This window comes from Cladophialophora immunda (assembly GCF_000835495.1).
Source record: "Cladophialophora immunda strain CBS 83496 unplaced genomic scaffold supercont1.2, whole genome shotgun sequence".
NCBI classification, from domain to species: domain Eukaryota; kingdom Fungi; phylum Ascomycota; class Eurotiomycetes; order Chaetothyriales; family Herpotrichiellaceae; genus Cladophialophora; species Cladophialophora immunda.
The window spans coordinates 6,015,065-6,037,744 of NW_015622542.1; the positions used below are offsets into that span (position 1 = coordinate 6,015,065).

At 53.2% G+C, this 22,680-nt stretch overlaps 8 protein-coding genes across 9 annotated transcripts; 7 read left to right on the forward strand and 1 right to left on the reverse strand.

The window, feature by feature from the left end:
- Positions 1-39: 39 nt before the first annotated feature.
- PV07_04273 lies at positions 40-4,323 on the forward strand. Of its 2 annotated transcripts, XM_016391063.1 has the most exons (6): positions 40-342; positions 389-2,410; positions 2,508-2,700; positions 2,762-2,929; positions 2,988-3,478; positions 3,533-4,323. In XM_016391063.1, exons 2-6 carry the CDS (start codon positions 1,447-1,449, stop codon positions 4,105-4,107), a joined length of 2,391 nt encoding a protein of 796 aa, XP_016252965.1. In that variant the 5' UTR covers positions 40-342; positions 389-1,446; the 3' UTR covers positions 4,108-4,323. The 2 variants fall into 2 exon arrangements, with proteins under 2 accessions (XP_016252965.1, XP_016252964.1); XM_016391062.1 differs by having other exon boundaries at positions 40-2,410.
- On the reverse strand, positions 4,177-6,141 carry PV07_04274 (uncharacterized protein). The gene is made up of 2 exons (XM_016391064.1): positions 5,404-6,141; positions 4,177-5,335 (listed from the first exon to the last, which is right to left on the reverse strand). The coding sequence occupies exons 1-2, from the start codon at positions 6,003-6,005 to the stop codon at positions 4,549-4,551; spliced, it is 1,389 nt and encodes a 462-aa protein (XP_016252966.1). The 5' UTR covers positions 6,006-6,141; the 3' UTR covers positions 4,177-4,548.
- A 699-nt stretch (positions 6,142-6,840) lies between these two features.
- On the forward strand, positions 6,841-7,984 carry PV07_04275 (uncharacterized protein; the record flags this gene model as incomplete). The annotated part of the gene is made up of 2 exons (XM_016391065.1): positions 6,841-7,606; positions 7,677-7,984. The coding sequence occupies 2 exons, from the start codon at positions 6,841-6,843 to the stop codon at positions 7,982-7,984; spliced, it is 1,074 nt and encodes a 357-aa protein (XP_016252967.1).
- Positions 7,985-8,287: 303 nt separating this feature from the next.
- Positions 8,288-9,348, forward strand: PV07_04276 (uncharacterized protein). The gene is made up of 2 exons (XM_016391066.1): positions 8,288-8,432; positions 8,480-9,348. Exons 1-2 carry the CDS (start codon positions 8,397-8,399, stop codon positions 9,140-9,142), a joined length of 699 nt encoding a protein of 232 aa, XP_016252968.1. The 5' UTR covers positions 8,288-8,396; the 3' UTR covers positions 9,143-9,348.
- A 613-nt stretch (positions 9,349-9,961) lies between these two features.
- PV07_04277 (uncharacterized protein) lies at positions 9,962-11,479 on the forward strand. The gene is made up of 3 exons (XM_016391067.1): positions 9,962-10,826; positions 10,903-10,977; positions 11,041-11,479. Exons 1-3 carry the CDS (start codon positions 10,072-10,074, stop codon positions 11,180-11,182), a joined length of 972 nt encoding a protein of 323 aa, XP_016252969.1. The 5' UTR covers positions 9,962-10,071; the 3' UTR covers positions 11,183-11,479.
- Positions 11,480-11,703: 224 nt separating this feature from the next.
- On the forward strand, positions 11,704-13,215 carry PV07_04278 (uncharacterized protein; the record flags this gene model as incomplete). The annotated part of the gene is made up of 2 exons (XM_016391068.1): positions 11,704-11,772; positions 11,962-13,215. The coding sequence occupies 2 exons, from the start codon at positions 11,704-11,706 to the stop codon at positions 13,213-13,215; spliced, it is 1,323 nt and encodes a 440-aa protein (XP_016252970.1).
- A 337-nt stretch (positions 13,216-13,552) lies between these two features.
- Positions 13,553-15,142, forward strand: PV07_04279 (uncharacterized protein; the record flags this gene model as incomplete). Its single annotated transcript, XM_016391069.1, has 1 exon — positions 13,553-15,142. The coding sequence occupies one exon, from the start codon at positions 13,553-13,555 to the stop codon at positions 15,140-15,142; it is 1,590 nt and encodes a 529-aa protein (XP_016252971.1).
- Positions 15,143-16,941: 1,799 nt separating this feature from the next.
- Positions 16,942-22,436, forward strand: PV07_04280 (uncharacterized protein). The gene has a single exon (XM_016391070.1). It carries the CDS (start codon positions 17,408-17,410, stop codon positions 21,944-21,946), a length of 4,539 nt encoding a protein of 1,512 aa, XP_016252972.1. The 5' UTR covers positions 16,942-17,407; the 3' UTR covers positions 21,947-22,436.
- The last annotated feature ends 244 nt before the right edge of the window (positions 22,437-22,680 follow it).

A 22,680-nucleotide genomic window follows, 5' to 3' on the forward strand; every position in this document is an offset into this window, starting at 1 on the left:
AGGTAGGTATTCTTTCTTGATCCTTATGACCATCCTTGCCTCGATAAATTCGTTGACTCCTCGAGATTTTCTGTTTGACCTCCCATACAATCTGACATAGCATTGACCGCGCCAAGGCTGATCACACTCAAAATGTGCAAATAGACCGCTTTGCCGTGCGCCCGGATCAATGACTGACTGCCTGTCGTGCTCGCAGAAGATGCTGACACAAAGACAGGAAGACATCACATTCACAGTGCACGACTGAGAGTCGACCGTTGCCGTCAATAACTTACAATGAAGGTATCGCAGGGGATTCCGCTGTCAGCGCACTCGCCCTCCATTCACCGCGTCAACAAGCGAGTGAGTACACTACAATGATTCCGCCGGACGAGGCTGAGAACAGAAGAAATGACAAAATAGTGGAGCTGAGATGAATGCACTCGATTTTGCGCAGCAGGGGTAGGTCCATGTTCCTTGGGGAACGGCAGCGTCTATCTGATGGGTGCTCGAGCGCAAGAAGACGCAAAGATATTAATACCCGGAATGTTTCATCCATCATAGTGAGGAAATGGCTCGACCAGTCAAATGTCAAATCTCAGTGCTGGGGTCTCGATCTGCGCCTAAGCGTCGACAGTCGCGCCTGTCAGTGAGGAGGCCTTCTCTATACACTTACTGGGACGCGATTTGCTGTATCTGATTGTTCCGAGGGCATCACCGGAAACCCTACCTGGTTGGCAACGTCTATGTACCCAGATTACTCGCGGACGAAAAAACCTGTTTCCCGAGTACGGTTGGGTCCAAAAGCGTGAGTGAAGGCTACTTGCACCTGAGCTTGAACTTGAGCCTTGAGCTAAACACCACTGAGCACTCCATGGGCAATGCTGCTGAAGATCCCGAGGCCTAGTGACCCTCAGCCTGGCCCTTGTCGATGTTACCTAGATAGGTAATATCACAACGCAGGCGGCTCACTTTGCTCGCAACCAATATCACTGGTGGCGAATTCCAGACAGAAGCTGGCTGTCCATCCAGTATAGCGCCAACAACCTCTTAACGATGGACTCAGCTTCCTGAAAGCTTGTGTTGCCTGCCCGGTTCGAGGCTTTTCCCGGGGTTTTCAGGGACCACTTGCTCCAGATGGATGAATAAAAATTCGGCATCTGGGGGTTATGGAGACTTCATGCCATTGTCGTCATGGTTCATTCACGCTTCTCATTTCAGGCGACCTTTGTGTACTAGGTATCGGCGATGAGGAGTCCTTTCCCCCTCTATCTCCGCTCATATGATTCGGCTTCTTGCGACCAGCGCAGCTGTCAGCGCTGAAACCTCTCACCACCCTTTCGAAGCCAAATGCTACGTGTCGGCTTCATTATTAGCATTGTCACACCAGGATGTTGACGCTCGAGATTCACTGCATCTACAAGTTCCTGCTCTGATTGTCTAGAACGATTTCTGCTTCCATCGTCTATGATGCAGACCATCTCCCTCCAATCGAACAGGCGAACACGAATAGCGGTGGCATGTACTTCGTGTCAAAGTCGGAAATCTCGCTGCAATGGCGGTGAACCGTCTTGCCGTCAATGCGATGAACTTGGCTTGCAGTGTATTTACGAACGCTTGCCTCGGAAGAATGAGATAAAGTCCCCCAAGAAGCAGCAAACAAGCTACAGCAGAAGACTGCGCGCCCTCGAAGATGCACTGCTCGTGCAAAACAAACATCCTGCGCAAGTGGTGCTGGGCAAGTCCGATCTGGAACAAACAAACGATTCTTACTACACGCATCTCGACGGGCTGCAGGAACCCCAATCAAGCAATCAAGAGATACGCAGCGTGGTCTACAAAACAAGCAACTGTACAGAGCAAGACGGAGGAGACGAGGACACGATCGACGGTATGGCCACAGTTATAAGTTCGAAGACCATGAATTCTATGGTCTTCGGACCGTCTTCAAACATAGCGTTTCTCCGTCAAATATTTGACGCTACTTCGGCTGCGCTGCAAGCATTGGGCAAGATTTCACAACCAGGAAACACCCTATACCAAACATACATCTCTTCAAATGCCTCCCCAGCCACGGTGACAAGGTCGGTTCCAATAGCAGCCCAGCGACGTGTCGATACCCAGCATTTGCCTTGCGATTCCCATGGACGACATCTGATCAGACTCTTCTTCTCCAACGTTGGAATGCTCTTTCCAGTCATCCATGAAAGTGAGTGCCTGAGAGCCTACTGTACCGCCAAACTGGAAGGCTCTGCGGCAGTCAGTCAATCGTGGCTTTGCCTCCTTAATGTCATCTTCGCTCTGGCCACCTATGCCAGCACAACGCCCGATCAGATAACAGGAAGAAATGAACATGCGGCTGAAGAATTCATCGAGAAGGCAGAAACTCTCTCGGTCCACATTGCGATGAAATCAGCAGACCTGGAAATCGGTGAGTCGAACTAGTGCTACCACCCAATTCTGCACTCGTTCTCCCTTTCGGCGGGAATGAAGTTAACTTTGCGAATCCTCTGCTGACTGGTTTCCAGTCCAATGTCTACTACTGATCGCGCAATACTACCAAGGTACTCAAAAGCCTGATAAAGCCTGGCATTTGCACGGTCTTGCAGTTCGTGCCGCCATACAATTGGGGTTGCACTCGCCACATGCGTACGTTGATATGGAGCCACTCGAATGCGAGCTAAGGAAAAGGACATGGTTCGGTTGTGTGATCCTGGACAGGTAAGCCTTGTCACTATTATCAGAAGGATTTACCAGTTGCTCAGGACATCTCACCTGCTAGAATGCTAAGCATGACCTTGGGCCGCCCGTACGCGATATCTGACGAACTCCTCAAATTGGACCTACCTCTTGATATTGGCCTCGATGCAGTGAGCAAGGGACCGACGCCAATGACGTCGGACGATCAATCTGCAGCTCCCAGTACGGTCTGCCTTTTCATTGCAACAATGTAGGTATCGCATCCGTGGCACACCTGGTAACCTCAAGTCCGCTAAGAATCCCTGCAGCCAGCTGTACGAGGTACTTGGCGACATCATCAAGAAGCTTTACGGCTCTAACACCGATGCTGGTGTACAACAGACCGTTCCTGCCTTGCTAGGGACAATCAGCCAGCTCGAACATAAACTTGAGGTCTGGAAACAAAATCTGCCTCCCCAGTTGCAACAGCTGCCCCTGGAAATCCAACGCACGAGTCCCGACTTGCCGACACTGGCGTTTGCGCCTGTTTTCGACCGCCTCAGTATCATTCTTACTCTCCGATACCTCAATGCCCGCATTCTTCTTCATCGACCAATTCTTTCTGCATGTCTGCGCCAAAAACACCCCTTTGGCCCTCACAAAGGGCCCGCGTCTGAGGCACACCATAGTTATCTCTATGAGTTTGCCAATATCAGCGTAAAGATCTGCGAACGATCTGCGGTGGAAGTGATCAATATTGTCTGCAAAGCAAGTCGGCAAGCTGGCACACTGGGCACCTGGTGGTTTTCTGCTTACTACAGTAAGCCATACACTTCATGCGTTATGTCTTCTTGCTGACAGGATCATGCTCTAGCATATAACGCAGCCCTGGTTATATTCAGCTGCATTCTTCTGCATACTACCACGTCGAGAAGTGGAATATCCACTGAAAAGGACGAGCATCATCATGCGAATCTTGGAAAGATCGTCCACCTTCAGCGGGCCTTCGAGGCCACAGGAAGATTGGGAGCGGGCTCGATCACGGCAAAGAAAATCCAACGTGCGCTGTTGACACACAGACAAACCTGCATGACCTTGGTCCAAAGCGATGTTGGAGACGGTGGCAAAGAAGACGCATCTGGATCATCCATTACTGCAACCGGGTTTGAGGCGCACGTTCCCAACATCGACGCCGTTCCAATCTCAAACGCAACTGGAATGATCAGCAGCGAGGCTTCCAATGTCCCTTTCCTGGATCTTGCTCAAGACGATCCGTTTGCCACATTGGATGAGGGCGTAGATCAGCCGTGGAGTGACATCGACTGGCTTTCCCACGAGTTCGGACCTGAAACTCAGCTGGACAACTACCCGAGGCCATCCAGCAATATGCAGGACCTTTTGCCGAATGGCAGATTTGTGGCATGTCCCTCGAATGACGGACCCTTTTGACATTGAGGAGACGACAAGACGCGTTTATTGTAGACGGCGGATGGGATACAGGGCTTGACCACGGAAGAAATTGACTTGAATTAAAGATCGTGTGACACAAGAACGTCGCTGTGGTTGGCAACAAGAAGACCCTCACACCCATTCGACGCCCGATCAGCTCAAATCGCGCTTGCTTGGCTGATACCCCAGGTCTCAGCCACCTCCAGTCTTTCGTAGCCATTACCAGTTCATGTATGATCCAATGTCCTTGCCCGCGTAGTAGTCTCGGTCCTTTCAGGTCACGACCTGGGTGAATACCCACTCATCGAGGCCTTGCAGGCTGTTGAACCGACCCCAGCCGCTGGCCTTGACTCCCCCATGAGGCAAGGCCGACTCGTCGTGGACCGTCGTGGAATTGATGTGTACGGCTCCCGTCTCGATCTTCTTGGCGATGGCCAACCCTCACCGCAAGTCTTCGGTGAAGACGGCGCTGGAGAGGCCGTATTGCGTGTCGTTTGCTAGCCGGATGGCTTCTTCGTCGGAGTCGACGACGTAGAGAGAGGCGGTCGGCCCGAAGGACTCGGTGTAGTAGATATCCATCCCCGGTTCCACGTTCTCGAGCACCGTGGGCGCGAGTTTCGTGTCGTCGGCACTGTCGACGACGTTGTTGTTGTTGTCCGCATTATTCCCGTGGCGGGGGCAGAGAGCGACAGCACCCTTTGAGAGGGCGTCGGCAACAAGACTCTCGGTTTTCTTGGCTGCCGGGAGAGATATCAGTCGAGGGACGGCCCCGATGCCCTTGTCGGCGAAGATGTGGTCGATGGCCTCTTTGAAGGCGGCGCGGAATTGGTCGGCGACTCGCGCGTGGACGATGATTCTCTCAGTGGACATGCAGATCTGTCCGGCATGAAGCATGGCGCCCAATGCGCACTGTTGAGCCGCGTATGGAATGTTGGCGTCGTCGCATACGATCGAAGGGGATTTACCTCCCAGCTCCATTACGGTGGGTTTCAAATGCTTTCCAGCCTGTGCGGCGAGGATGGCGCCGACCGCGGTCGACCCGGTGAAGTTGATCTTCTTGATTGCCGGGTGCGCAATAAGCGCGGTGGTGATCTTGCGGGCATCTGCCGGACGGTGGTAGATGGTATTCAGACATCCTGCCGGGAGACCAGCCTCGTGGAGGACAGAGACAACGCCCCAGTGAGTGGCCGGAGCTAGTTCGGGCCCTTTGTGCACCACCGTGTTGCCCCTGTTTCTATCTGTCAGTACGAGGAGGAGACCGATAAGAAAGCTTGTATTCGCGTGGAGTCCACATACATGGCCAACGGCTGTAAGCAGGCCCTGAGGCCGAGCACGTTCGGGACGTTCCAAGGAGATATCGCCAGGACCACCCCGTATGGCTGTTTGACCATCATGGCGTTGCTCCCACGCTCCGCTGGGATGAGGACGGAAGACGTAGTAGCGATCTGGATGAGACCTGCGACACTCCTACACGCATCTGCCGCAAGGCCATGCTCAAGCGAGAACATGGACGGCAGCGCTCCAGTCTCGGTCTGGCTGTAGTGGCCCAGTTCTTGCTTTCGCTTCTCGAAGATGTCGGCTGCGCGCAAGAAAATGTCTCTTCTGAAGTTGGGTTTCGTCTGGGACCACGTCTTGAATGCCTCCTGTGCCGAAGCAACGGCTCTCTCGACATCGGTCTCGCTGGCAGAGGAGCACTTGTACAGAAGTTGCTGGTTTTGGGGGGAGATCACGTCGAAGGTTTCAGACAGCTCGACTTGTTGACCATCAAGCCAGAGAGGGATGGTGGAGCCGGCATCGAAGGTCGAAGGGTTGGGTATCACACCTTCTCGGCGGTCTGAGAGCATGTCCTCAGACTTGTAGGTATCCGAAGTTGTGCTATGATCCAAGCTAGCAGCCATCCTTGTGATTCTGGTGAGAAGTTCTCGACTTGGGAGACAAAGGACTTGCACCAAAGCGGGAATAGGGCTTTTATATCCATTTCAATCATTCTTCTTCACTTACTGTGAAGGCATGATGTTGCAGACCGGGTTTGCGGGAAGTTCTTTGGCGACTTTAGGATATCGGGCAAGGCGCACACCTTTGCATCTGCTTTCCGCCTCAGGTGAAATTATAACCGCGGAAGGGAGTTTGGGACGCAATGAGAGATTGGAATCCGGACTGGATTGGCGAAGCCATTCTATCCCATAGCCTGTTCTGAAGACTTCAAGTCCACAGCGTATGGGATTTGAAGTGAGAAGGCCGGGACAGGCAGAGGGCGTTGCACCATCCGCGGCTGGCATGATGCCGACAGTAGCAAAATGATATTGGTCTGTGGAGTCTGTTCCAGGTGAATATAGTATCATTCGAAGACAATCATTGCCGGAAATCCGGCTGGTGAGGCTGATTGTGTGTTCCCGCGGGAAGTATTTCATTCCCGGCCTGCCGACGCTGAAATTGGGCTGGTTGTCTCAGCAAATTAGTCCCACGCTGCGCGTACAGGTTTTACCTTTACCTCAATTTGAGAGAGAAGCCATGTTCGAGTATACGAAGAAAGAGAAGGTTGCGTCTGAGATCTCCCGGGAGAGCCGTTGCCGCGGGAGGACTCACATATGCATCTCCATGTCCATCCTGCCCTTCGCGTCCAGTAAACTGCCCACGAAACCCTTGTAACAGGGACACTTCCTCTGTACAGGCCGTCTGGAAAGTAATGTTCAACCTTCCCATCTCAGCCAAACACGACTCGGGCTGATCATCATGAATGAAGGCATGAGTTCAAGCACGACACCGCCCTCGGTAGCAATGTCAACGACCCTCACCCCACATGATAAGCTTGCTGCAAATGCTCTCAAGATTCACACAAAGCCACTTTGGACCCAGATGGCCAGAATGAATCCGCGCGAGCCAAATCCGAAGTGTGTGCCGACTGTCTGGCGGTACGAGGAAGTCAGACCCCTCCTGGTAGAGGCCGGTATGCTTGTCACCGACAAGCAGGCGGAACGTCGGGCTTTGATGTTCGTAAATCCTGCAAGAGGTATCCTCGAACACGGCAACCATTGTCACCGCACGTGGACTGACGAGAGATCAAGATGCCCCGTATACCACGGACACCATAGCCTCCGGGCTCCAACTTGTCTGCCCAATGAGACAGCTCCTGCCCACAGGCACGTTGCTTTCGCCATGCGGTTCGTTATTGAAGGCCAGGGTGGCTTCACAGCAATCCAGGGTAAAGGAGTTTGGATGCAGCGTGGTGATGTTATCCTGAATCCGCCATGGAACTGGCACGACCAGGGCAAAGACGGCTCTGGTCCGATGATATGGCTCGATGGCCTTGACATTCCCAACTTTATACATTTTCCCGTGCACTTTGTTGAGCACTATAAGGAACCGAGATATCCCGCCGAGGACGTCGATTCCAGCAGCTCGCCCCTGGTGTTTCCCTGGAGAGCCATTCAGCAAAAGTTGGATGGCATGCCCGGCGAGTGGGTGTCACAGGACTATTTGCGATCGGACGGCACACCAGGTAAGTCACCCAGCAAGACGTCTGTAGGTGACTTGGTCTCGATTCCCCATTCTGATTCCAAGTTTTGAAGTATCCAAATCCCTTGGTGGTTGTGCCGAACGTCTAGACCCAGGCGCATCCTCCCCTGCTGTCCGTGAGACGGCTTCTTCAATATACCATGTCATCTCAGGGGCAGGACACAGTGACATTGCTGGGCAGAGATTCGCTTGGAAACAAGGAGATTCTTTCTGTATTCCGGCCTGGAATAAGTATCAGCATACCAACACGGGGTCTGAGACGCTTTACCTCTACCGACTCCATGACAAGCCCATGCTGACCAATCTCGGGTACTATCGACTTGATGGTTGTGATGTGGAAAGCCTGGTGACGGTGTATTGAGCCAGAGAGGTAGATTTGGCCGTCCAACAGACGGCGTTCATACCCCACGGCGCCTGGAGGCCGGATGCGGAGTTAGGGCGATCTTCGCCTCCAAAACGCAGTCTTGCACCCTCCACTCTTAGAGTCGTCGAGATAGCTTCACCACCTCTATGATGATCACCAACAGACCTTGTGTATCGAGTGGAGGTAAGTTTGCGTGCCCATATGAAGCGTGTATGGCCAATAAACCACTCAATTCCTTGTGCCGGCTATACGTACTGGTTGGTTGCGGGCCGAGGCAGCCCATTGATGCTGCGGAAATGCATTTAAACACGGCCTAGCGAGAACTCTTCGTATTATCTCTGAAACGTCCGCATCCGTTTGCTCCCTTTCCACCGCCCGCCCCAAGCTGTTGACCGTCGCAGTTATAATTATGGCAGACCTCCGGCCAACGCTCCATCATCTGAATGTCAGGTCCTCTGAACTGTCCTCCCTACCGCTGCTCACAGGTTGCAGGACTCGCAATCGCAACGAATCCTATGGCTTCTCGAAGAGCTCGAGATCCCATACGACCTCAAGCTTCACAAACGTGTCAAGCAAAGAGCTCCTCCTGAACTGAAAGAAACGCATCCCTTGGGAAAGGCACCACAACTGGAGACAGGCGATGGGAGAGTGATCGTGGAATCAGCAGTGATTGCGAAATACTTGATTGAGACATACGACAAGACGGGCAAGTTCAAGGGCGATGGCAACAAGAACGACTGGATACGCGATGACGAGTTGTGCAATCTTGCTGCCGCCAGCATCGGCCCTCCCATGATTGTGGAAGTCATCATGACTGCGGCGGTCAAGTTGACGCCCTTTTTCGTCCGCCCATTGATATCCCTGGTCCACAAACAACTCCACCAGGGCTACTCTGGGCCTGAACTTGACGCCTTCTTCAAGTATCTGGACGACCAACTGGGTGACCAAGACTATTTTATGGGCTCCGCGCCTGGGCGGGCGGACTTCATCCTCTCCTTCCCCGTTGACACGTGTACGGCCGCTGGATTCGTCGAGCTGAAGAAATACCCGAGGGTGGAAAAATGGCACGCTCGGTGCCGTGAGCGACCAGCGTGGAAGAGTAGTCTAGAGAAAGGGAACGGATATGATCTCAGCTTCAAAAACGTAGGGAGCTAGATGGCGAGTCGAGGACAGAGCAACCAAATGGCGCCAAATTGGTACTCGTATGTAATTGTGGAAGGCGTTCGACGAGGGTACAATAGCTCTCCGGAAAGCGAGCGGGAGGACGACAGGGAAGTTCATCGCCGCTCAACTGTTGTCAGTGTCTATTCCCCATAGTGTTATTGCATACTAGGGTAGCACAAGATTCTGTTCGTAAAATTCCTTAAAAGGTCAGCTTTCAACATGGGAGGCCTCAGGTGCAGGCAACTCAAGTCCGGAATCCCACAGTGAGAACACAGTGTTGTTGAAAGTGATGCGTACAGAGTAGGTAGGCAGGTAGGTATGACTGCCAAAAGTTGAGCCGGACATTTGCGAGCCCCCAAAGCCCGTGAGGGCCCCGGAACAATCGTCATCCGGGGCGTATACTTTGCCTAATCCCGCCTAGAAGCAGCCCATCAGCTCGCTGCGAGCTCGTACTCGGCGGCACCCAAAGGCTACACTTTGGCGCTACGATCCATCGACACCTCGCTTACAGCCATGTCTTCCACAGAACGCAATCTTCTGCTCCTTCGCGAGCTCCACTGCCCACCCACAAGCACGCCTGGGAACTCCCTAACATGGCTTCGCGAATGCAACATTGGTCACTTCGTCGGCGGCATGCGGCGTGGGAGGAGATGTTTCAAGGCCTGGATGAATGCATCCACGTTTGTGCCCCAAATTCTTGCATTTATCTCGCCTCTAGAGGCGAGGTTAACCAAAGTATGTGCCTATATACCTCGATGCGCTTCGGTTACTGATCTCTTGCTTCTCTTTTCCATCTCCCCCCCCCCCCCCCGAATCACACAAATATCTCTTTATTCTTTTTGTCCTTCGATCACTGGGGCGTTCATCTGATATCGCTTCTCGGGTGTGGTCTCTGACCACCTGAGGCCGGCAAAAAAACAATGCCTTCCAACGCTACAACACACCACGCCCGTCGCTTCTGCACCGAAATCACCCCCGACTGCCCCCTCGAACTCACCACATATGGATACTACCCCAATCTCGGCGTGAACTCGTTCTTCATTGCTCTCTTCGGCCTCTGCATGGTGCTGCAGTTGGGTCTCGGCACGTGGAGGCGGACATGGACATACTTGATCGTCGTCGCCGTCGGCTGTTTCGGTGAGGCGGTGGGATATATTGGCCGGCTGATCATGCATCACAACCCGTGGAGCGGTGCTGGGTTCAAGACGCAAATCTGCTGCCTGGTGCTCGCCCCAAGTTTCCTCGCCGCGGGGATCTATGTCACCTTGAAGCATTTGGTCATATACTGTGGAGCCGAGAACTCGAGACTGAAGCCTAGACTGTACCCTTGGATCTTCATCGGCTGTGATTTTGGGTCAATCGTGCTCCAGGCCATCGGGGGTGGCGTGGCAGCCGGGGCAGGCGACCGTGATGCGAATCCCAAACTGTTGGACGCGGGCAATGGGTTGATCGTGGCGGGCATTGCATTCCAGGTGGCAACCATGGGTGTCTGTGGGCTTCTCATGATCGACTACTACATCCGCTTCCATCGTGCGAAGAAGGCCAAGTCGCAAGCGACGGTGGAGAGCGAGTACGAGAAAAATCTGTCCTCGCCGAGCGCGTCGCGCAACTTTCGGATTTTCTGCTTTGCCATTGGGCTGGCCTTCACCACCATCTTTATCCGTTGCATCTACCGGTACGTCCCTTCGTCCCCTGCCCTGACTGCTGACTTACCGGAGAATGGTATACTGAGTGATTGTTTGATGACACAGTCTACCCGAGATGGCAGGAGGCTGGGGAGGGCCTCTGATGAGAATCGAGACCGAGTTCCTGATCCTTGATGGAATGTAAGTTTGGCGCCCTAGCCCCCAGGCACCAGGGAATATCAGACTGACATGTGCCCATTGCAGGATGGTGGGCATTGCCTGTGTCCTCCTGACCGTCTTTCATCCCGGGTTCTTTTTCGAACCGATGAGGAAATTCAAGAGGGCGAACTCTAATAATGCAGAGCCCGTGGAGGAGCAGCCCGAGACGGTAGAGAGCAAGTCTTAGGGATTCCCACTTGCCACTTTCCCAGGGTCATGATCTCAGACGTATATATTTCGACATAGATATAGAATGATAGATTGGACACATGACGTGATGGGATACCGAATTCTTGTGCATCGAGGGCGACCGCAGGCACCGACACCAGAGCTTTTCGGCCGCAAAGGATGACGCTTCTCTCCGCATTATCCAGGGGCCTCGGCCTTATATTGATGCCGAGCTTATGGATATGCCTCGCGAAGAACTGGGCCATGCGAATCTGATACCATCAGGGGTCCCTCCCTATATAGCGCACGCTGCTGGGCGATGATGAGGCTGGCGCCGTGTCCGCGACTTTCCGAACACGAGGCAGAAAAGGCGTGTGGTGCCAAGCTAATACGCCAGCGGATACGAGGCTTCGTTTCGTGCCAAAAGACTAAAGAAGCACCCAAGTCAGCTTCCTTTCCTTTGCTTCGTCCTCATCGTCTCCCTAGGGTTATGCGACATCATCAATCCAGCCTGCAGCCACCTCGCCGGCAGCCTTCACCATGCCTTCTCGACGGTCGCATACCAAATCCCACCACGGGTGTCGGCAGTGCAAGGCGAGGAGAGTCAAGGTCAGTCAGTCTGTTTCCCCGGGGCTCACGTTTCAACGGGCCTTTGCCTTTTCCCGAGGCTCCATAATTGGTGCAGTAGCGGTGGGAGTGGGAGTTGGTGGGAGCGGCCTTTTCTCGCTTAGTCGTCGCTGAGCCTGCCTCCACAAGATTGTTGCTGCTGTCTGTTGGTCCTGACAAAACTGTGCCCAGTGCGATGAGACGAGCCCTCAGTGCCAGCGCTGTGTGAAGCGACAAATCCCCTGTTCGTTCCTCGAGAATGGCTCCGAAGGGTTTCCGACGCCCCCGGGAAATACGTCCATCCATGACACATCGACTCCCAAGAGCTTGGACCATCAGCATTCAGACCCCGAGAAGACACGCCATGCCGCACAGTCGACTCCCCAAGCCTCGTCGCCGCTGGCAACAGACAAAGACTCGGCCAATGCTGACAAGCGCTTTGATCTCCTGGATCTGGAGCTCATCCAACATTACTCTACCCGGACTTACATGACCATGTCCTCGAGGCTCGCCACCCACGCTGTCTGGCGTGACACGGTCTTTGCAGAGGCCTTGCGCCATGACTATCTCCTACACGGCTTGATGGCCACTTCGGCCCTGCATAAGGCGACTTTGCTGCTGAAGTCGTCGGATGCGTATGCCGAGTATTCCAAGGTCGCCCTGGCTCACCAGAATGCTGCCTTGGCTGGATTCATTCCGGCGGTCAGCAAACCCAATCAGGACAACGGCATTGCCTTATTCTCTGTGTCCCTTCTTCTTACGATATGGGCTTTTGCCTCCAAGAAACTGCCAGAGGGTCTTAACAGGGTGAAGCTGAACTTCGGCACAGGCGAATCATCCCCTGGTATCACCCTGCCCATGGACTCGCCGACAGCCGACTTCATCGAAATCATCATGATCCTCAGGGGGATATACGCCGTGATTAGAGAGACTGATACGTGGCTTCAGGGTGACATCGAAGAGCTGCTGCGCTATCCTCGTACAGAAGATCTACCGCCGCATTCGCCAGAGGTGGAGGAGACCTTCGCCACGCTGCGCAAAGCCCTGGAAGATCCTCAACTGTCGTCACTATGGGAGGGCGAAGACCCTCAACGAATGAGGAATCTCTTCCTTGAGCAAATGGAGCAGTTGCGCGACATCTCGAGATGTCGTTCCGTGGTCGAATGGGATGGCCACATCTTTTCCTGGCTGATCATGGCACCACCGCCCTTCATCCACTGTCTCAAGCAGAGCAACCCCATGGCTCTAGCAATATTTGCTCATTGGGCTGCCATGTTCCGATGCATGGACCATCACTGGTGGGCAAATGGCTGGGGCTACAGCTTGGTCGTGGATGTGTCGAGCCTGCTGGATATTGTGTGGGCAAGATACTTGGATTGGCCAAGAAGACAAGTCGGTCTCGTGTTTCAAGGCGGTGGAGCTTTCGATGCCCGCCGGATGACCTGACAACTGCCTTGCATGCGCTGATTATATAGCTCGCTCGAACGATTCACCAGCTACTAATTTCTAATCCCCATGCTCGAAGAGCGAATGTGGTTGAACTTGAAGGGGGGACAGTCCGAAATTCGCCCTCTTAGCGATGGCTTACGAGTCGATTGCTCTTGCTGCGAAACCGAGACATGGAGAATTGCACGCAGAAGGAGCACCCTACGCCATGGCTCTTTTCCGTCATGAAGGCCATGTCTCCGCTAGGTAGCTCTCGTCTACCTGAACCTTTCAGCTGCCCATTTTTATCCACGGTGCGATCCTATTATTACTGTCCGTTTGTTGACAATTTGACACAATGCCTGCCTCTTTTCGCCCTCATGCTTCGATCAGCAGCGCCCCGGACAGTCTGCGAAGCCAGCAATTCCTAATTCCTCCTATGTCCCACAAGAGTGCTGAAGACATTCCTTTCAAACCGGATACATCAGATAATAGCAGCTTGACTATGAAGAGGAGGCGGAATCATCGACATGGACGGCACGATAAATCCTGTCGGTATACAAATGCGGGTCACAAGAAGAAGGCCCGCGACTGCAGAAACCAAATATCTGGCATGCGACATCGCTCACATCGCCTGCGCAAAACCCTCTCTCTTCCATCAGTCCAACCCCGATTTGACCTTGGAACGGTCGAGCTTCTTCAAAACCCCCAGCACAGAGCACGACGATGGACAGTTCCTTCGAAAGCCTTATCAACCCGAGGGCTCGCCACTCTTTTGCCAGTCGATGCCACCGCATCTACAGCTGATCCGTCCTCCGCACTAAGATTCGATCCAAACCCGAGTCCAGCAATGATAACACTTCGTCGCGCCACCACTACAAGGTCGCGGAAACACATGTCGCTCACATCATTCCCGCCACCCAATTTCAGGCGGCAGGGTAGCGGGCTACTCTCGACATTTTTGAATACGCTTACTGGATACGACGAAGCCGTCAGCCATGCCGATACAGAGAGAGATCGGACGGGACAAGTCACGCAGAAGCCTCGAACAGCATCCACAGTAAGCAAAGAAGATATTCGCCCTTCGACCAGCACCACTGCTCCACCTGTTCAAACCGAAGTCGTCACGGTAGAACCACGGCTATCGTATTCCGGACCAAATCAGGCGGCCGAGCCCATCCGCCGCTGCTCGACCCGCTACGTTTCGAACAATGTGGTGTATGAGATTATTTGGGATGAGAATTGTTCTTCGAGCAGCTCTGATGGAGAGTTTTCTAATTCCCATGGGCAAGCATCACTCTTACAGAGTCGCGATCTCATTGGGGAAGAGACCTTGGAACGACGGCTGTCGAAGGCTCTTTCCCAGTCAAGACGGGATTCTCTGCAGCAAGACTGGAGGAACAAGGCAAGCAATGTGCCTAGTAGGACGTTGTCTATGCAAAGCGTGTGGACCAACCCCAAAATTCCTCGGCTTTTTCGCGAACCAGCTTCTGCGAGTCTACCTCATTCCAAGTCTTCTAAGTCTGGCAAGATGTTTCCCCCTTCGTCAACAGACATGGACATAGACGTCGACCTGACGCGAGGAGCCTTTGTACGAGCATCCACTCACGGTGTCGAGTTCTTCCCTCCACTTCGAAGTCGGGCTAACACAAACGGAAGCGGGAATTTGAAGTCTCCGTGGACCACGGGGTTTGAGGAAATTTGGGGAGCGGTTGAGCGACTAGATCCGACTCCATATAATCCGCTTGAAGAAGGCTCGGAAACAGAGGTAGAATGGAGTCGTTGTGGGAGTATGATTAGGATCAGTTCGCACACCAAGCGAAGGAGTGCGTCTGCTGAAGGTCATCTGCAGAGACACTGGGCGAGGAGTCTCAAGTCTCGTAACAGAAGAGCGAGTGAAAGCAAATATTCGGACGACGAGAGGCTTCCTCTACTGCAGACGACTTGACACGATACATGGACGAGTTGCTAGCGGAAACAGGCCAGAAGGGATTGATCTCAGCGGCGCAGTCTCAGAACAGACCTATGAGTACGGAATAACACCATATTGTCTCTACCTAGTTGTACAAGCAGAGCGAAGGTTGCCGGGCACGACAGCCGTTGTTACCATAGCGGAAGGTGTTGGGTGTATCACTGTTCGGGTTCCATCCCTACCCTACCCCAGAATTCAACACTGCTCCCCCCTCCCTTCGACCCGCATTCGGATCACACTCGACGTGGTGACCCGAGGCCCGAAGCGAGATGGGACAAGGAGGTCAGCACATGTTGATAGAGTTTGTTCGCGCCCACAGGCCAACTAGATTGCAGAACGGTATCGTGCCCAACGACGTGAAAGGTCCCTGGTAGGCCCCCTCGACAAGCAAGATCGAACAGAAAGAGAAGGTAATAACTTGATAAGCACGGTTTGGGAGCCGCTGTCGAGCGGAAACCTCGCCTTGGACCACCTCCCACATGGCTATCTCCCAGTATCTCAAGCCCAGTTGGATTACCCCCTCTAAGGAATCAAGGTAAGACATTCTAACCGTCGTCGTGGTACCCACCGTCGCAACGGAATAGCACCTCTCTGGTGCACAAGAGCGGAGCTGTTGACAAAAAACAACGGGCAAATACTTGTGTGTCAGAGAATTGCCAGAAGGAAAGCATCCCATTCCGAGCCCTAACCCGCCGCAAGCTTTACCCGAAGTTGAGATTGTGCTTTTTCTCATCGGCCAACAAGCCAGCCGCAGCCGGCCCTCTGCCATTTGGGTTCCGATAGACTGGAGCCTTTCGAACGAACCGAGCCCGATGTGGAATCTGAATACGAAACAATTGCTGCGAGCAACTCTCCGATGGAAGGTACCGGGGAGAGGGCCACGAGGGCTAGACTTGGACCAGTCGGATGGGACTGCGGTTGCGCAAACGGAGGTGGGATCAGAGGAATAAGGAATCATGGCCGTGGTGCCTGGGGGGGGGGGGTGATGACTTGGGTGCGCTCGCGCACAAACGAGTTGCTCGTGATGAAGGCGTTTGGTCGGTCGGCAAAGTGCGGCGTCGCAAAGTGCGGGCTGAGCAGGAACGAGATGGAAAGGCCCCCTTGGCGACTAGCGACACCAACGAGACAAGACTCAGCGAACTAGGATCTCCCCGTTGCTAATTGGGCTGCGTCGCAAGCGATCATCAACACCATCGTCCGTACGAGGGTACAAGGTACTGAGGAAACCACCCAAGCACCACCTCTGGCCTGAGTGCCTTTCCCTTGAGCGTCTATGATCAGTCAGCCGCAATAATTGCGCTCACAATCGACACACGCAGTTACCCAGCTAGGCAGGTATTTGCTCCTCCACTCGCCTGGTTTCTTTCCGGGACCCGAACATTATCTGCGCAGTTCATGTACAAGTGCTGTATCTCCGGGGTATAAGGACCTAGGCCCCTACGGAACCTGCAGTTATGTGCAATCAATTGTGGTTCCTGGCGCGAACAATAATCCCGAGCACGCCCCGAGAAAGTCACATCCAGTGGCTGGGTGGCTACGAATCCCAGTGGTTAAGGTAGCAAAGGCCTCGGGGGGCCCTGGCGTCGCCTCCTGGGCGTGTGGGCATGTGGGCGTGCTGGGTATGCCTCCCGAGCCTACGAATTCCTTATCCCGTCATCTAACGTTAAACCCCGGCTACCAAGTAGCCTTGGAGTGCCTGGACTGGCTGTGTTGGCAGCCTCTCAACCTCTAGTGGCCCCAGGGTCTGCCGATAGGCTCCCTCACTCATCAGTCCGGCTGCTGAGTTGCTGCCACCCACCACTACTGCTGAGTGCTGCTGCTGCCTTTCCCCATCTTCCCAGTCAATCATCTCCAAACCCTGTCTGAACCACACACCCTTTCTCTCCCTCACTCTTTCACTCTAGTTCTCCCATCCTCCCCGTCTGAACGAGACCCTTCCTCCTCTTTATACAACAATTGCCATTTACAAATTTCCCACCGCAATCCGATATAGGTATATGCGCTAACGCCCAATCGGCATTTCGCCGCCTGTTCGAGTCCGCCGTGACCCTCCGTCCTTCTCACCCCGTCGAGTCTCCGAGGCATTATTTGGTCCTGCCTTCGTCGACCTCGTCCCTCACCTACCTACGTCGTCGAGGATATCTTTATTAGAGAAAGAGTTGTATCTTCTTGGGCCCGCCCTCCATCAGAGGTTGCTTGGGCTCTAGGCATTAGACATTGGCCTGTCAAGATGATCTGGTCATGACATCTATCTCTCCGGCCGAACCGCGGCCTCCCTCACTGCGACGTCCAACTGATTCGAAGCGACCCGCGCTTGGGAGAGCATCCAGTCATGTCTTTTCGCCCATCGACAGAAAGCCGCCGGCATTGCAAAGAGAGACTGTAGAGACTGGAGAGGACAGGCCAACGAAAAGGCGGAAGATCGAAGCCGAGCCTAACTCGAATCAAGTTGCCAATAACCACAATATATCGCTTCCTGCCAAAGCTCCCGATTCACATGTCGACACCAAGGCCGTGTACTGGCGATGGGCCAAGCCGTCGGCAATTCGAGCAGCTGGCGCCGGGTCAAAGAAGAAGCAAGAGGAGGAAAATTCGAGTGAAGACGATGCACCCGAACTCCCACCTCGGCCGTGGACAACCACTAGAGCCGCAAAAGTTGCAGATAAACCCACGCCGACACATCGATCACGAGTGGACATCCCTGTACCCAATACTCCCGACTCGATACAAGTTCCATCCTCAGCACCTCAATTCGTTCCCAGGAGACCGGTCGGATTCTTCCCCTGGACCGGGAAGCATCCTGAAGACATCTTAAATGACAACAATGTGAAGAATGGCTATTTTGATAAACCTCCAAATCCTACTGAAAAGGAACTCAATACCGCGCGGGTCCCGCTTTACAATGCATTCAAACACAAATCGGGCGTGGACAGCTTGTCTACTCTCTTTTCTCTTGTCTTGAACCAGAAGAGCAAGCATGGCTTGATCAGCTCCGTCTCCACATTCAAGCCACCTCCCCGCGTTACCTTGACCGAAGCGAAACGGAAGTCGTGGATAGCGGATCTGGCCAATGCAGATGTACCCTTGAGGCGACTGAGCAGGACCATCCCTCAGGGCATCAAGGGTCAGACACTTTTAGAACAATGCTTGCAAAGCTCGGTTCCTTTGAGTCGTGCGATATGGTTCGCCAAGTGCGTTTGTGCCAACGAGATTCGCACCTTGAAAAGGAAAGGGACTGCTCCCGCAGTGGCCGTGGGCGCTGAAAATAAATGGCTTCGCGAATGGACGCTCAACGTCGAACAATTTTTGGAAACATATCTGGAACACGCAAATCCACCTGATTGGAAATCAAACATTCAATACGCATTGCGACTTATTACCCGCCTCTACTTAGAGAACCTCCTGGATCGGGGCCACTACTTGGATTGGATTTTGCGCTCTTTCACTGTCGCGGACGTCGGCCACACTCCTTTGTGGCTAATGGTAATCCACATATACAAGCAAGATTTGAGCCACTACCGACGAAGAGGTGCGAGACTCGCCAAAGCACTGATTGACAAGTACCGCTCAATAGACAAGCTCCCCGACCAAACGATAACTCCGTTGAGACAGAGGCTGCGTGCCGCAATCCGGGAATTATTGTTCGCACGCCCCGCCATTTTCCTGATGCCAGACAGGTGGCCCGAGAGCGTGCATGTTGTGCGAACCTGCCTTGACACGACCATTGGACCTGAAGGCCAGATTTTGGAGGAACTGAACCGCATCAACGAGAGAGCCATGGGTTTTAACAAGGCGGAATTCTTGTCTGTCCGCGCACCTGACGAGGCTATTATCGAAACTCTCGATGCGGCCAGGGTCCCATACAATTTCGCTCTGCTGGAAGAAGAACTCGCCGGAACCTGTTCAGACTTCGATCTCCTACTGCGATCGTGTCTTGAATGGTCATGTACACGATTTCGACAATCCAATACTCGATTATATCTGGTCACCCGTTTGGTCAATCGCTGGCGACGAGGCGGTCGTGATATTGACACCCCTATACTCAACTTTCTTTCTGCTTTCCGGGCTGGCAAGACTACCGCTGATACCCAGGCCTTAAGGCACCTGATTGCACAGTTCTCCAGATCTGATTGCTTTCCGGTAAGCAAATACCTGCAATGGCTCATGGTGAGAGGTCTTCCAGAGAAGGGAACTGTACGCATCGACACAGGTCCTATCTTCGGGCGAACAGCGGGAGTTGAACCCCCGAGGCAGCCCGAGTCTGTTCAATTTCTACTCGATCTGTCGTTGCATCGAGCAGAAGATCACGTCATCAACTTGCGGAATTCGGTTCTCGAACGTGCGGGTTTCGATCCCAATTCGGAAGAGGCCATTTTTGAACAGTGTGTTCGTTTCCTTGAGCAAAAATTGGCGGACTCCAGTTTTATCACCAAGCCTGAGCCACCAACTCTAGCCGAGCCTTCTTTTGCATCATTGCCATGGACGCTTCGAACTAGAATATCTATGTGGCTACGATCAAGAGCTCTCGAAGCCGCCAAATTGGCACAAAGCACTCCTATGCTACCTGGGTCCAAGATTTTGAATGAAGAACAGTTTTTTGTGATCCGTCACGTTCTGGAGTGCATGGAAGATGCGGCTGTTCTTGCGGATGTGGTCGGCATTCTTTCAGTATCACAAAGAGATGATCTCGTGGCATCTCTCGTCGCCACCACTCATTTCCACGCTACTTCCTTTTCTGCGATTGGGGCCCTCGAAGTCCTGCAAAAGAGGATGTGTCAGGTATACATGAATTGGCGACCCACTAAGCCGACGATGCCGCTACTTACTTCGACTCTGCTTGACCTGTGTACTGCTTTTCCTGTCAAGGCACCGGCAATCAGGTTATTGCAACAAGACCTCGTTCGAGGAGATCGCGGGCGTGCAGTTGCAGCTTGCTCACCGTATAGTGACGGCATCGCCGAGTCACTGCAACAGGCGGGTGCTACATTCGTGGAAGATTTTGAAGCCATCCTGCAGTCGGAAACCAACATGAATGAGCAAACCATGAACGGACTCTTCTCGGTTTTGGTGGATCGCATCGAAAAACAACAGAAATTCGGAGACGACGCGCACACATTACACTCATTCTGCCAACTTCTCAGCCGGCTCCGATTGTGCCGCAAGACCCAAGGAGATGCGCTCATTCAGAAATGGATGTTGCAGCTCACCCCCCGCCTCGACTTGAAATCGGGGCCTTTACTTCTCCGAATACTCATTGCGACGGGATGCATAACCTTTGCCACTATTTTCGAAGCCACGATTGGCTCCAAGTCAGGACCTCGGAAGAATTTAGCGGTCTCTTCCTTGCTGTATCAAATTCTGGCCCCTGCCAATTCCACATCTCTTGATTGGGCTACCTACCAGACTCGGACCAGGTGGTACGAATACTCGCAGAGGGAACCGTCGACTGCCTTGGAAATCCTCTGCCAAGCTGGACTGCAAGGCGTTTCGCCACCTTTCGACTCGCTCCTTCTGGTTGTGCTTGTCAACAATTGGACGTTAGACTCATCCTCCTTGCCCGACTCTGCCAAAAAATGGCTCGTCAAGTCGCTCAGCTTGCCGTTGAAATGTTCTGATGGTGATCTAAATGTGGCCGGTCTGCAAGATTTACTAGAATCCATCAACGTCTTTTCGCACCGATTTGTCCAGTTACGATTTCGACTCATGTCACCGGCTTCTGTCGAAAAAGCATCAGGGCCGGATCAACCTGACTTGATCGAGGTACTCTCCCAGTCACTGAAACAGGCGCTACAGAAACAGTCTTCTACGCACGGGCAGGAGCAGCGCTTCTCACGGCTGTTTCAGATCGTTGGCCCTAATGTTGCCAGTCAGGTCCGCCACAACGTCGAGAACGAGTTCCTGGATGCGTTGCCGAAACTGCCGCTTGGTAAAGTGACTAGTCCACCCTCGGCGGTGTTCCCGAGCGATGTGCAGCAGCTGTCATTGATTACCGAGCAGGCGTTCCAGGTGTGCCGGCAAGATATCAGTCCTAGCCCTGGTTTCATGTCGCACCTAATTGACAGACTATCACAGCATCTCAAGTACTTGGGTAGCGTTCAGATGACTCCGGGTACTCCTGCGCCTTCGGTCACGACAGCCCCTCCAACCGTCTCTGCATCCAGTGGGTCTTCGACCAACATGAACCACTCTCAGATGATGTCCATTACATCCAGCCCGAATCCCAGCACCTTGGACATGGGAGGTGGCTCTTGCCCACCAGTAGGCTTGAGCTACTTGAGATATATGTTGCAAATGGTGTGTTTGCAACGCCCGACACTGATCTCGTCCGGCTCCGGTGGGCCCAATGCCAAACAGGCTCAGAATGAACAATTTCAACTGCTTGTACGGCTGGCATCCATCGCCACGCATCCAGCAATGGCTCTGGCATCAGGACATCACGGCAATCAAGAAGAGCAGATCAAAGCAAAAGAGGTGGTCGAATTCGCATGCGACGTAATAGCAACCATCATCGATAGTGTTAACGACGAAGTCAAAATGATGTGCGCAAAGGTGTTGAAAGACAAGTTGCAGGATCCGCGGCTCGCCTACTTATTTGGCAGCATCAATATGATGGGATCATTGCAGGTGCAAGACATGGGCCGAGGATTGCAGATGGTCAAAGAAGGCAAGGGAATCATCGGAGAGTGGAAGCCGCGAATGTGGGAAGTTTTGGATAATGGGAGCGGTAAAGAGAGCGAAACGTCTCTCGGATTGGGCCTCTTTCGAGCCAGATATGGATAGAGAACGAGATGAGGGAACGTGATGGTTCGAGATGCTAGCAGGCCCAAGAGCTTGTTGGCAAGCCGATGTGCATTGATGACTGCGTCTTGTGAGGAGTCTATGATATTGGGAGATATTTTCTGTTTCATCTACGGCCATTTTACGAAGTCACGAGGAGATGGGTTTGATTATTTGTGAAGATCAGTGTGGATTTGACTGGATGGATTGGGCTCTCCTTTTTTTTGTTAGACTTGTCGGAGCCCCAGCATTGCCGGCAGGACCATGGGCGATTTTCAAGGACCGATTGTCATTTCCATCCCTATCGGGCTTCGATACCTCGGTGACGGGTATTGTGTATGTAAAAGGAGGAGACCTCGATGTCGCACCGCATGTTGTACAGCCAGACTTAGAGTTGATGAGAAGGGCTCTCCGGCCTATGCTCTAGAAGCAAATTCTATGCCTTCACCGCAACTCGAGTCATCTGATGTGAGTTGCTGGAGGATTGAAGAGATGCCGTGGGGTTCACGTCCCAAAGAAGAAGTGGTATGCACAAAGGTGTTGATGAAGGCGAGAGATTCGCGCAGTGGGTGCGGTCAGCAGGTCAAGTCGAGGGCCATCAGCACTGTCAGTCACATCTTCTTAAGCATATCAGTAAAACGACCAAGCCCAGCAGCTGATAGATGAGTGGAAAGGTCGAGGACACTAACGCAGCCGTAAGGGGCACATGCTCGACCCTGCGCTCTGGGCACATGCAT

Bases quoted from the DNA above. Each gene is read 5' to 3' on its own strand.
- PV07_04277 (XM_016391067.1), top strand. From the start codon at position 10,072: ATGCCTTCCAACGCTACAACACACCACGCCCGTCGCTTCTGCACCGAA. The intron at 10,827-10,902 runs GTACGTCCCTTC...TTGATGACACAG, and splicing joins TTTATCCGTTGCATCTACCG to TCTACCCGAGATGGCAGGAG. The intron at 10,978-11,040 runs GTAAGTTTGGCG...TGCCCATTGCAG, and splicing joins TTCCTGATCCTTGATGGAAT to GATGGTGGGCATTGCCTGTG.
- PV07_04273 (XM_016391062.1), top strand. From the start codon at position 1,447: ATGATGCAGACCATCTCCCTCCAATCGAACAGGCGAACACGAATAGCG. The intron at 2,411-2,507 runs GTGAGTCGAACT...ACTGGTTTCCAG, and splicing joins ATCAGCAGACCTGGAAATCG to TCCAATGTCTACTACTGATC. The intron at 3,479-3,532 runs GTAAGCCATACA...ATCATGCTCTAG, and splicing joins GTGGTTTTCTGCTTACTACA to CATATAACGCAGCCCTGGTT.
- PV07_04276 (XM_016391066.1), top strand. From the start codon at position 8,397: ATGGCAGACCTCCGGCCAACGCTCCATCATCTGAAT. The intron at 8,433-8,479 runs GTCAGGTCCTCT...CACAGGTTGCAG, and splicing joins CAACGCTCCATCATCTGAAT to GACTCGCAATCGCAACGAAT.
- PV07_04274 (XM_016391064.1), bottom strand. From the start codon at position 6,005: ATGGCTGCTAGCTTGGATCATAGCACAACTTCGGATACCTACAAGTCT. The intron at 5,336-5,403 runs GTATGTGGACTC...AGATAGAAACAG, and splicing joins TGCTTACAGCCGTTGGCCAT to GGGCAACACGGTGGTGCACA.
- PV07_04280 (XM_016391070.1), top strand. From the start codon at position 17,408: ATGACATCTATCTCTCCGGCCGAACCGCGGCCTCCCTCACTGCGACGT.